The sequence below is a fragment of the Castor canadensis genome, chromosome 2 (genome assembly GCF_047511655.1).
Source record: "Castor canadensis chromosome 2, mCasCan1.hap1v2, whole genome shotgun sequence".
NCBI lineage: Eukaryota > Metazoa > Chordata > Mammalia > Rodentia > Castoridae > Castor > Castor canadensis.
Genome location: NC_133387.1, coordinates 87,773,596 through 87,787,631, shown reverse-complemented (window position 1 = coordinate 87,787,631; position 14,036 = coordinate 87,773,596). Strand labels below are relative to the sequence as shown.

General features: G+C 38.4%; 1 protein-coding gene across 5 annotated transcripts in view; it reads right to left on the bottom strand.

Annotated features, from left to right (window-relative positions):
- Positions 1-7,333: 7,333 nt before the first annotated feature.
- The window catches only part of Creb5 (cAMP responsive element binding protein 5), a 403,062-nt gene continuing 396,359 nt past the window's right edge, over positions 7,334-14,036 (bottom strand). For 3 of the 5 annotated variants that reach the window (XM_074065196.1, XM_074065199.1, XM_074065200.1), the window contains one exon: positions 7,334-13,643. In XM_074065196.1, coding sequence (XP_073921297.1) covers positions 13,480-13,643 — 164 coding nt within the window. In that variant the 3' untranslated portion in view covers positions 7,334-13,479. Of the gene's footprint in view, positions 13,990-14,036 lie in introns of all 5 variants that reach the window. The other 2 variants (XM_074065198.1, XM_074065197.1) reach the window with 2 other exon arrangements.

The window sequence follows — 14,036 nt, the reverse complement described above, 5'->3', positions numbered from 1 at the left end:
GGTAGCTCACCTGAAGGAAGTTAAAGTTTCTTAGTCTTAGTGTGTTTTCTTGTTTTGTAGCACCAACATTTATTTGCTAAGCACTGTGTTAGCATCCATATAATGGTCACCTCAGGAGATGTGTATTGTTGTTCTGACTTTACAGGTGCAGTGACTGAGTCCTGGAGGGGTTAATTTGCAGGTTAAACCGTCAATGACAGAACCAGCAATGAAGCCTGAAAAAGCTGACTTCAGGTCCATTATGCTCTCTACTGACCCGTGGGGTTTGTGCACTTAAAGAAGAATGTTTCTTAATGCATTGCTCATTTGCAATTTTTATTTTTGTTGTCCCTGATGAATTTGTTCTGCTTTAACATGCAGAACTTTAAAAATGTTTTAAAAACAAATAAAATGAAGTGGCTTTGGGAGATTGGTTTAAAAAATGCTCTAATGTTAAAAAAAAAAGAAATGATTTACTGCTAATCTAAATATTTTAATCTGTTATTAGTTAATGCTATTTTGATTTAGTCAAGCAGAGACCCAGGCACAATATAGTAAGTATCACCATTCCATCACTAGTGTTTAATGCCCAGTGTTTGGATTTGGAGGTATTATCTTAGTCACCTGATCTCCCAGTGCAAAGTTTCTGTACTTGAGAGGCAGGCTGTTCATCCAAATGCACAAATCAGGCCTTGGAACTGGTGCAGTGTAAGAGAGTTTCATCTGAACAACTAAAACATCAATGAGAAACTAGCTTTAATTTATCTTTGAGGTTTCGTGAAGTGTTCTCTTTTCCCCCATTCTTGTTTTATTTTTAAGGAGAATTTCCTTATATTGTGGTTCAAATAGACTCAGTTTGAGTGACCATGATGTATTTAGTTTCTAAGGCTAATAGGAAAAACAAAACAAAACAAAACATTGCCCCAGAAATCAGGAAGCCAGGTGTCCAGTTTCAGTTGTGTGACCTTGAGTGAGTCATTTAATGAACTTAAGCCTTTGATTCATTCCTGTAGAATGAGAAATTTGAACTAGTTGTTCTCTGAAGGTTGCTTTCAGTTCTAAGGAATCACTTATTCCTTCTAGACAAAAGCATGAAAGTAAATGTTCCTTCCTCCTTTCTACATTAGCCAAACTAGGTTAACTGCTATTTAAAAAGTAAAACAAAACCAACTCAGCCAGTTAACAAAATGAGATCTATCTTCTTCCTTGTACAAATTCCAACATGTCTGTCTGGCCAGTCAGCTCTCCTGGGCAACTCTTATACATGCAGTGACTCAAGGATCCAAGACCTTTCACTTGCTGCTCCTTTGTCCTCCTCCAGAGGATCAGAATCTTCTGCAAAATCCTTTTCAGGGGAGTGAAGAGAGTCTGCAGGATCTCACAAAGGTGTTAGGGACCAGAGTACATTCCATTAGCCATAATATGTCACATGTTATAGGGCACCACTAGATATAGTGGGCCTTAAGAAAGGTGGTTTACATATAATCACCCAGGAGGAAAACAAAAAAGTTAAGAGAACGCATGGATTTTCTTATCCACAGTTCATTCATTCAACAAATATTTACTGACGGTTGCTGTATGCTAAGTGCCACAGTTAGCCTAGAACATGCCAGACTGCATTCTTCTATGGATCTTAATTCTAGTGGGGTGAATTATGTGTGTGCAAAATATGTATATAAAGTATCTATTATTAATTCTGAGATTAAAATACTATCACAAAGTAATAATAGATTGATTTTGAGAACTTACTATATACCAACCATCATCTTGACATATATATGTTTTTTCAACTGCTGCAGACTCTGTAGTAGCTGCCTCAGGACATGCCCAGGTGGAGCACACTCCCACACTACCAGCAAGAACCAGATATTTCTCCATGTGCTTACTACTTGAAGGACCACAGGACACATCACTGGACACTACTCTACTTAGGCCACCTTCAAAGGAATTCTGAAAGAGCATGCTTTTTAGCTATAAACACCCAGCCAGAAAGCTCTAGCCATGCCAAGAAATAGGGAATAAGTTTTACATGGCACAGCTAGAACCCAAAGGCCACACCCAACACAGCACAGAAGGGAGACTCAGGTCTTCTTCCCCACGATTCCAGCCTCTTTTAAAGCTAAGAGTGACCAACTGACGCACTTCTCCCCAGTAAAACCTAGTTAGGTGGTCCAAGGAATGTCTTTGTTTACCTGATGAAAGAAGGTAAAAAAGGATATCTTTGATGCTGCTCCTTCTCCCTCCCTTCTGCCTTAATTGGGAGTGTGCCCTCAGAACATCAACAATGATCCTGTGACCCAGAGGCAACAAGCATCCGAGAGAGGCCATGAGCATCACAGAGCTGCTGGTGCTGACATCAAGTTTCTGGATCAATGCCAAGGACTCCATCTCCAGATTTCTTATTATGCAAGAAAAACAAATTCCTGTTTGTTTAAACCAGTGGACATTGAGTTTTCTGCTATTTGCATTTAAACATGCTCCTAACTCATTTATTTTACTATATACCTAAGGACACATAGGGAATGAAAGCCATTAAATCAGACTCCTTTATCCATTCATCAATGTATTCCTTAAGACAGTTCCATTCCTGGGGAAGTTGAATGCTAGTTTTGCAAACATTCTTTAAGAAGAGTAACTTCAATGTGATGTGGCATCTGTAAAATCGGTTTGGATATTCTGCAGTATCTGTGGCTTGTTGATCTAGAGACCCCTTTTGGTTTCATGTTCTGTTCAAGTGTGGAAAGGCCCTGATGTATGGAGCAAGAATGAGCTGTGTCTTCTAGTGTGGATTGGAAGCATTGCATATGCTTTCCTGTATCAATGTGACACAGACTGAAAGAGCTGAGAAAGGTCTTCACTGACTTCTCATAGTGACTTTGGAAATAAAGCATTGGTTAGCCTCTACTGCTTCCAAGTGGTAGAAACCCATTTGAGCCACCATAAACAAATGGAGACATTCATCAGAAGGCTCCTGGCCTATTGCATGGTAAGACCATGCTGTGAGAAGAACCATGGCCACAGTGGCCATTAAGAACTGCTTAACAGGAAGTGGCCGTTTTCTGAGCTCTCTTTCTACCTTCTGCTTCTGAACGTGCCCTGTTGATTTTATTTCTCTCTCACACAGAACAAGTTGCTTCAAGAGGCTCCTGGTAGCTCCCAAGTATTACATCTTTTAGATTCAGAGGGAAACTCTAACTCTCTAAGTTCCCTGTCCCCATGTCCAGTTATTGGGACTCATTGCTCCATTGTGAGCTAAAGGCAGAGTGTTAAGAACTTCTGGCCAGAGGGAGAGTCATGGGGTCTCCTGCAGGATCCAGATGGATGGAGATGGGAAAAGAAATTCTCCAAAGAAGATGCAGGGGTTGCAGGCAAAGTTCCATAGATAGCCACCTCCAAGACAAATAAGAAACAGATCTTAAAGTCATAGGAAATCAGTGTGCAATTTGACATTAAAATACAGTTATTAATTCTTACTGCAAGTTGTTACATTCCTTTTAAAGCTCTTATTGCCACCATTCTTTGTGACAATTCTTATTGCTTTCTTGGAGGCTTGTTTCCTTGTCATAGAGATTTCTTAAGATAGTTACTATAACTGGGCAGGATAGCTAAATCCTGTAATCCCAGCTACTTGGGAGATGGAGATTGGGAGGATCTCAATTTGAGGCCAGTCCAAACAAAAGTTCACAAGACCCCATCCCAACCAATAAAAAGCTGGACATAGTGGCATGCACCTGTCATTTCAGCTATGCAGGAAATGTAAATAGGAGGATTGAGGTCCAGGCTGGCCTAGGAGAGAGACATAACAGAGAGACCCTATTCAAAAATACCTAAAGCAAAAAGGACTGGTGGCATGGCTCAAGTGGTGGAGAGACTGCCTAGCAAGTGCAAGGCCCTGAGTTCAAATCCCAGTACTGACAAAAGAAAGAGAGGGAGACAGGGAGGAAGAGAGAGGGAGGGAGGGAGTGTGTGTGTGGGAGAGAGAGAGAGAGAGAGAGAGAGAGAGATCATTATAAAACATGACAAGGTAAAATCTTACTCTTGCTAATGGCTAATTTTTATATTTTGAATAAAAAGGCTCATAAGCTGAGACATAATATCCAGAAAAACATTTTTAGCTTTAGATAATTACTTTTATGTAATCATTAATGAATACCATTTTAGTTTCAATTTCAAGCTTCAAATAAAATAAGAATCCATCAGCCATTCATTTGTTTGATAGGCATTCGTTAACATCTGCTTTGTGCCTGACTCTGTTCTAGTCTCTTCATTATACCTCAATCTTTGTGTAATTTAAGGGTCAGAACTAGATAGTTTTAGAAATACCAACTATTTCTATTTGACAATCATTTTCTCCACAGTTCCATATTGGAAATCTTGCCATATTGCCAGAAGTAGAAGATTTAAACACATGTCATCCATTTCCCCAGACATAGCTGATGAGACTCAGGAGAAAAGCCTGGTCCAAAATGGTTAATCAGATTTTGTGACCTTGGGAATTTGAATAGAAAGATGGAGATGTTGTGAGTTGCTGCTGGGGGCTTGAATTGAAAACCATAGATATGCTGGTGGCTGAGGCTATCATGTTGGAGCAGAAGTGACAGGCCTACACAGATTGAGTATACAAGCCAGTTCACATACAGAGAGATGTTTCTCTCTACAGTGCAGAATGAGAAACCATGGGACCTCAGAGACAGAGATAAGCCAGAGAGGGTAGCCATTTAATGACTTTCCAGAGGCCTCCTCATACTTGCTGCAGAACCTGGTTAGATGCTACGAGCTACCTTTCATATCCTTACAAGAAATCCTCTATCCCTTAAGCTGACTTGACAGAGTTACTTTTTCCTTAAACAAACCTACTCTGTCTGGGAGGTGAATCAATCAAGATCAAAGCTGGTGAGCCAGATTTAAATAAAGAATGTTCTGTTTAGGAGAACTCAGATTTAATCATAGTGGATTGTGTAAATGCAGTATGAACAACAAATTTTAGAGACTCAATTTTCTTGCTATATGGGTATTGAGGAGTAATGAGGTGTTATGAATGAACTAGGATCTTTCTATTTGATTCATTTAAAGGAACTTGTAGGCAGTTCTCTTGCTGAGAAAGTACAAAAGCAAATGATCCATGGGAGACCATTTATAGCCCATTGGGTCTGTGTTGTAGTACTGTTGGTTTCAAGAGATATATGGAAGATTTCTGACAGCTGCTGCAATTTAGCCTTCTGTGGATCTAAGGAAATATGATGTAAGAAGACAAGTTTCAGAAACATACAAGATGCAACCCAACACTCACTAAAAGCATTATGGCTTTATTTCCATGTATAAATATATTGATATTTTTCTCCTAGCTCTGCTAGCTGACAGTTGTTTTTCAGATGTTGTAGTGATCCATACTTTCATCCATTTCAGAAAGGAATCCATAGTTGCCAGAAGAAAATACCTTCTGGAGAAGTTCAATGTTTTTAGGATCTCAAAATGAACATACAGCCATATACCATTTAATGACAGGGATATGGTCTGACAACTGTGTCCCTCGGCAATTTCAGAGTGGTGGTCTGAACATTATAGTGAGTACTTACCCAAACTAAGACAGCTATAACATCACCAGGTCACATAATCTTATGGGACCACAATCACATATTCGGTCAATCACCTGAATTGTTGTTATGCAGTATATGATTGTACTTAGGTCCCCCAAGTGCAAGACAGATTGACTTGATTGAAAAAATGCTTTTGTTGGACAAGAAAATATGCAATGCAAAATTAAAATATGATCCAGTAACCAACCACAACAGTAAGTGTAAGGTGGAAAAATATTACAAAGCTCCAGGGACACACAGTAATGAAAGCTTGGGTAGAGATTAGGTTGTCTACACTCAAAGTATAAATGTAAGATCATAACAATTTTTAAAGCAAAAACAATGGCTTTTGAGATTACAAATGAGTGTGGAATGGACATTAGAAAGACTCTGTTGGGAACTGTGAGAATACTGAATGGTCCAAATACAAATGTAATAAATGGGATTGCCAACAGAACTCATTTCCTGCAAATTGGTGTTCTGTCCCAATTTCAAATAGTCTGTCCAATGGTCAAGCTATTGGTTGAAAAATATGTCTGCTATGGCCACAGGACCAGGTGGAAAGGTTGGAATGTTTTGAGATCAAGGAAGAGAATAGAAATGAAATAACAGATCATTCATATCATAAATGTGTATTGTGTGCATCTGATAGAGCTTGAGTTACAAGGCTGATCAAAATTGAAAATGCCTTTGTGTTTTTGAAGCTAACACTCTACGTTGGGGGAGTCAAACCACAAAAATAACACCTAAATATAAATTATGTTAGAAGGTGGTTAACACTAGAAAAGTTTGACAAGGAGAATGAGAATGAAAATGAGGTTAACGTAATCTTGCATGGGATGATCAGAAAAGGCTTGAGAAAAGGAACATGCTGATATTTGGATGAATAATGTTCTGGGGAAGGGAACAAACAACTTGTGGATGGTGCTTGGAAAGTGAGGAACTTCAAACTGGAGAGATGGAGGGAGGAGAATGGAAGGGGATGAGCCCAGGGAATTGATGGGATTGGGGTGTATCACGTAGGGCTTTTATAGACCTTAAAGTAGCTGCTAGTAGGGATTTTTGCTTTGAATGGGATTTGACATCATCATTGAGTGGTGAGAGACATGGTCTGACTTCCATTTTCAAAGGCTCTTTTTGGCTGCCAAGTAGTAGGCTATCTCAATAATCCAGGTGAGAGATGCTGATGGCTTGTACAGGCCATACAGGAAAATAGGTGTTAAATGATAATTGTATTCTGATCTTGCTGATGGATCAGGTATTTAGAGAGGGTAAGAGGAAAAGGAGAATGAATAAAAAGAAAAATAAAGGAATAAAAGCCATAAAAGAAAAGGAAGGAAGGAAATATCTAGAAGACACATCAAAGCTATTACCACCCTTATGACTTCTCTAGAGGTCAAATAAAGAACTCCAGGATTTGATTGTCTGAGCAGCCAACTTGGGATTCTTGGTTCCGTGAAATAACTGGAAATGAACTGAAGCTGGCTGTATTTCTTCACTATTAAGATCTGTTAATCCCCAATTCCCTTATCTCAAGGTACAAGTGTGTTGGCAGCCTAGGGTGAATGTGTTAGATGAGGCCTCAGTTGTAAAGGTAAATGGGAGAGAGAGTTGGAGTGTAAATATGATCTAAAAAGGAGAAAAACTCACCTTATTTTGTCCCTAGATAATGGTGATCCTGAAAGGGTAATGCTTGGTTTACAGAGTCTGAATGAAACTATGAGGAATAGATGTCATTGCCCCCAACCCCAAATTTCATCATACAAAAGTTACATATATTATTTGCGTTTGAGTGCTTTATTATATTGGAATTGCAGTGATATTAACATTTGTACAAATGCACAAAATCTTGTCTCTTCTTGCTAGAAAGACAGTAAAAATCGGACCTAATCGAACAGTCTTAATGAACTCATTGTCCATTGTTAACAATAAATGTGTTCACAATGCAACAAAAAGCTTAACATAAAATTAAACATATTGAATGGTGCAGCAGATATTTACACATATGTACCCCCTAGATTTTTTCTCCTTCCAAAAGGAAGGTGGTTGCTTTACAAAGAGACAAACACAAATGCTTTGCTGTTGACAATGACAAATAACCCCAAGTCCACAACTTAAAGTGACAGCACCTATTTTTTTTTTTTGACTTCTTCAGTCAACACTTACTTTACACAGTGCTAAACCTTTCATTATATTTTTGGACAATATTTATATTCCAATTGTCCTAGGACATTGTGTTTGAACAGAGCCATTTTTCTGGGTCTTTTTAGATGATCCCATACCCTATATCCTCTCTGGGGAGGACATTTCAAGCTTATCTTTGAAACAATCCTTGAAGGCAGCGCTCCTCTCTGTGAGGCAGACAGGAGTAACAGAGTTTAGAAAGGAAGAGGGGAGCATGTCTTCTTGTCTGCTGGCTGGCTGCTTGGGAAGGGTCTTTCTCTTAATCCCCCGACTTGGTTGCCACTGAACCTTTCCTTGGCTCCTAAGCTTCCCTAGCATTGGCATTCTAAAGGAGCAAACTAGAATCGAATGAGCTTATTGTGTGGAAGATTTTAATGATGTATTTAAAGCTAATTTATGCAGGTCCCACATTCTCAGTCCTAAGGGTAAATGATTTTATCTTTAAAAAATAAACCCTATAAAGTTCTGTAACATCAACTTCAATGTAGGAAAAACCTTAAGTGGCTTAAGGAAGAGCTTTCTAGATCCTGGCTTTAATGAGCTAGATATTGTTAGTTGTTTTAACTATAGCAGTTGATAATTATTGATTCCTTTCTGATGACAAGCTTGGAAAGGCATCAGAGTGCCACTTAAGAGTATGAATCTTTCAACAAATGCTGGCAATTTGGCTTTACCCCCCTCTTCAGTCTTCAGTTAAATAGTATCTTTTTTTTCAAAAAATAGATGATTTATAAGGGAAAAAATATATAAACACTCTTTCTGCAATTTGGCTACAAGCCTTGCATTACCGAAAAACTCCACAAGAAATAGTAAAATATTTTGAATGGATATCTGCTTTTTCATTTGTACAACATGACGAGCTAGGTTTTTTGTTTTTTAATTTTCTTTGTGTTTGTTTTGGTATTGGATTTTACTTGTATATTTATTGCTCCTGTGTCTTCTTGCCCTTCCTTAGACTGTAAAACAGAGGTGTTGTACCTAATCATGTTACAAGGCAACATTGTATTTTTGAGACCAAGAAATGAAATAGAGAACCACTGTTACTTCAGAGGCCTCAGAGAGACTATGGCTAGGACAACAGTCTAATGTGCACCATGAAGCCCAAAAGAATAAGTCTCCTAGCTTATTCAGGACACTTTGGTTTGGAGGATGAGATAGAAAACTCTTAAGTGTAGTTTCGCTGCTGCCTCATATCTGTTGCATAATATAACATTAAAAAACATGCTATGAATAGGGGACAAAGAGTATAAAGCATACAATGAACTGGCTCTTCTTGGCATTCTTGTAGTAGGCTTCCCCTAGGCTGATAAGAGAAACATGGTAGCTACCCTACTAACGAAGGCACACAGTTGTACCTGGTGCAAATATCCTGCAAAGTATTTTAAATGTTGCAGCTCGGAGCCATAAAGGACAGGTGGAGGAGCTGTACAGGGAAGAGAAAGGCAAGTTTAAAGACAGGGAAGAAGTTAGAAAGAGAGCAGGAGAAATGGAAAGGGATCAAAAAAGCTAAAGTGCAATTTAAAAATATAAATTATTTTAAAAGCAAGAAAAGAGGTTCTAAATTGCTACTATTCGCATAGGCACAGTTTTATTCAAATTTGAACAGGTTGTTTCCTTTCCCTTCTCAGATACACTGCATAATGGAGCTTGAATGGCTTAATGCTACTAGATACTGTTTAGGAAGGGACCAGCAGCTCCAAGGAAACTGAGTACTGCAAGGCCTTCTAGGATACTGGGGTGCGGTGGAGAAAAAGCAGAGATGAAGTTGTCCTTATGCTTTTATAAGAAAGCTTTCCAGTTATAGTTGCTAATTCCCTTTAGCTGAACTCTGCTTCCTAAATGAAAGAAATTTCTCTAAAAATGAAAAGAAGAAATAAATGAAAAAAAAAAACCTGTTCAGAATGGAGATTAACAACTCACAGAGCAAAAAAAAAATTCCTCAAAATGTCTATACACAGAGATCTAAGCAAACATTTCCACCAAATGATGGAGAATAGCCATTTGAAACCCTGAAAAATGAAAATACACACAACTAGAATCATTCATTATGGACTAATACTTTAAAAACAAGTAGATCCTACAGAAGAATACTGTTCAAATGGAATGTTTAAAAATAACATTTATTAATAAATATCTTATAAAATTCTAAATTAATAGATTCCTGTTCAAATTCTGCTTTGGTCCTTGAATTCCACGGTATACACACATACATACATATATATTTTTAGAGCAGTTACTGATACTTAAAACCCTCTAGCCAAAGGCTGGTTTTTACCATAGCTGGTTTAGGATTTTAATGACAAACTCAACTAACTCACTATAATTTTCTTTACTAGCAGGCAACAACCACCCGAACATTCACCATTGTCACCGCTCTCTCAAAATAGGTGTTGAATTGTTATTTACTGACTAAATAGGCTCCATGGAGCATTTGCTCCAGGTAAGTCACCCCAGTTACTATAATGTATTCCATGACACGCGCTGCAGGCTACAATGAGATGGCGACTTGCACACATTGACGTGGGAGTAGGAGAAGGGTACATAGGACTGCAAAGGGAAAACAGCTGACTTAACATCTGGCTTTGAACTTAGTACATTCATCCATGGCTGGGACTTCCACACTACCTGTCCCAGCATCATAGATTGAGAAACATGTCAAAAAGAAACAATGTGGACGCTTCCATTTGGGTGAGAATTCACCTGGCAGAGGTATACTGTCTAAGTTGTTAGCTCCCAGCACATAAGGCAGGGAAGATCCTGAAGAAGTGCCCAGGAGACTGGCAGGGACTTCAGAGGCAGATCCTATGGTAAAGTAAGCCATGCAGAAGTGACAAAAGGTGCTGCTGCAGCATCCTTTCCTCCTTAGGATGGGTGCTCTGAGGGCCATTGCCACTGATTCACGGAAGTATGCATGGGTGACACAGTAACTAGCTATAGAACGATGGAGTTTAAAAGGATGGTCTCCTAGATTGGCAAAAGTTAGGCAAGAAGTGTAGGAGGGCATTTCAGGCAGATTCTGTGATCGGGTAAAGCCTGGGCCTTTGGGTGAAATCCTTACACTGCTCCAACGTGTGTTGGGTTTGACCAATGAACCTTTCTGTTTGGGGTTTCCAGAAGCCCTGTCAGCTAGCTAACCTGTTCATTGACTGTGTTTTCACACTGCATGAGCACACCTGAAGGCCCTGAGTGAACAACAAGGCAGCTTATTCTAATTATATGTTGAGGAAGGTTTGCTAACGTGTGTGGTTGGCTTGCCTACTTAGCATAAAAAACAGACATAATTGAGCTATAAATAATGTACATCATTCAAACCGTCGGGCTGCTGAACTAAGAAAAATGCGGGGAAGTTCTTAACTGCAGAGTCTTTCAGTTTAACAACTAAATATTCCAGTCAAGAGGTGGAACTTAAGTAAATAAAAGCATAATTTTAGTGACAGGTCACTCCCCGGACATTCTGACATTACCAGTGGATTTTTAACAAATCCACTTCATGAAGTGCTATGCATGCAGTAAAGAAAGAAAAGTGTTTGTTTACTTAAAGCAAAACAAAATAAAAATTACAAAACTAAAAACCCCTAAACAATCATTACAAAATTTGCCCTTTTTCTTTCTTTGAGGGGGAATAGGGGACACACAGATGGTCTAAGGAGGGAATTTTGGGAAAGTTACTTTGAATTTCAAAACAGATACAAAAATTAATGTCTTTTTAAAGCTAAGTCTTAAAACATTTCTTAAGAAGCCAGTCGGGTTAAACCATTCTGCTACTGCCAGAATTAAAAAAAAAATATGAATTCAGTATTTAAAATACTTGAAATGATATGTTTGCCTAAAATATAATAAAAAATCTATTTCGTTTTCATTTTTCTTTTTTTTCCTTTTTTGCATTGATTTGATTCTTAGACCATATTTCCAAGTTCTACATTTTACTGAACACTCAAAACTGTCGCTCAAAAGCACTACAAAAATGGAAAGATTGTTGTTGATAAATATTGATTTAAAAAGTAAGTTATTAGATAAAACTGAAATGAGTTATAAAAATCATGCTTTACAGCCCTCATATTTTCTTTTTTTCTCCAAAATAGATTTTTAAACTATAGTGAGAGGAAAAAAAAAAAAACCACATCCTTCTTTATCTGAACTCTTATAAAAGCGACACCTTTTGTAAAATACTGTTCTTTTAAAACCCATAAACACACACACACACTCACACACACACACACACACACACAGGTTAGGATCGAGATGAGACACCAGCATCTGCCTGGACTGCTAGCGAGAAACATTAGTCCCTACTATTTGTGAAACAGTACTAAAACACGAGCACAGTAAAATGGCTTGTTTCAAGGAGGCACACTGTGATTTGGGTCCTATCTGCTTTTTATAAATGGGCAAGTCCACATAAGTTGAAAATATAAATCAGACTTGTTCAGAAGAATGGTGCAGCCTGTGCCATGTCCATACAATTCCATCAGCAGCCAAAGAGGCTGTCACCGTTCTGCAAGGCTGAGAATACCCTGTGGAAACACTGGGCTTGCTTTCTCTGTTTCTCTTACCAGCACAGCATAGCTGGTTCTGTAGGCTTAACAAACAAAAATAATAATATGTCTGAGGCTATTAACAGCTGATGATTGAACAATGTAATCTGTGTAGTGAGTAGAGCCCTTCTGAATTATTATATAGTACATGGGTTTTCAACATTATAGACAGGCCATATAAAACCAGTTGTAATTCAAGGGTGTGATATTATAGCCCTGCATCATAATTTGAATGTTCACAATCCGGGCTTTACAAAGCTCCCTTCCCTAGTGTCTCCACAGCTGGCATTCAACAGTGCTTCACCTGTAACTAAAACACCTTTTATTTGCTCTGATTATTAAGATCATTAAATCAGGCACATTAAACATCTCCTGACTATTATTTTATGAAAAGCAAGAGTTGAATGCAGTCCAGCTGTGTGTTACAGGCCAGTAAAGTAATGGCTAGGATCACATTTTCAAAGTTTTTTTTTTTTTTTTACACATTATTTTCTTCTTCACATGCAAGGATAAAAGGGGAAGAAAAAAAATGAAATAGAAGAAAGTTAAAATGAAGAGTAAACAGGGAACCCAAGATAAAGTGGAACTGGAGAGTAAAATTGGACATTTGAGCACATGAACCAAGAGCAGGAAAGAAGGAGGTAAGATGTGGGGTAGTTTTATTAGACATCAATGGATCATGATTTTTTTTCTAGTAAGAGGAAAAAAAATTGTCAGAAAGGCTTTATGTTTATTTGGGATTCTGGTGACATCACAGCACAAACTCAACATGAGTTATGATGTCATCAGATTTCCTTCCCAGTTACATTGGATCCATCTTACTTGACATCTGGGTATGCCTCATTTTGGCTGAAAACTGTGGTTTAACAAGATTCATTGTTTCAGGCAAAGGGTCGGTCTGATAAGAATGAAACCATGGCTATATACAGAAAAGGTTCTGTTTATAAACAAGTATCTGGTACCAGAAAATTGGAGAAAAGCACCAAAGCATTTCCCAAGCTGATAGATATTAATTGCATAACTCCCTTTTTTCTTATATAAGTAAGTATAAAAGACAACATTTCCATAATAAGTAGAAAAATGAGAGCCAGTCTTTGAAGGGCTGGGGCGTCTTCCAGGTCTGAGTTAATTCTAAAAATGCCCTTACAAGAAAGGATGTGTGGTATGCTGCAGCTCTTCTTAGAGGCAAGGTGTGACCGTGCATTTTAAAGAATCGGATTCAGGTCTGTTCTGTGGGTGGTGAGCTGACTGAGGGTGGAGCTTCCCACCACCTCGCTGACGGATGAGGACGTAGTGATGGTGTTATGCTGGATGACTTGCTGTTGAGAGCACGCTGGGACAGGACTTGTGGGAGGACTACTCTCTGGACCTAGGAAAAAACACACACACGCACACACCAATATAGCTCTTTCTTCTGGGGACCTGCAAACTTCTTAGGGGGGCAAAAACACTACTGGACATTTACTTGACATAGAAGAGTTTCAAACATTTTCTTCTGGAAGTTACAGTCAAACTTCATCTTAAACTGAAGTCACCAAGCTATGCCTTCCTGGTTTATAGCTACAAGCAAAGCCATGTTTTCTCCATCAGCCAAATGATTTGATGTGTTTGAGTCTTGGTTTGTGAACTTCCCCATCTTGTATTTTCAGATAGTCATCCGTATAGCAAATGTGGAAAAATACTCACATGTGGTGGGAGAATCTGTGTTGCTCAATCTAAAAAATTATTTGAAAATAAATTGACCTTCAGCCATGAATCAGTG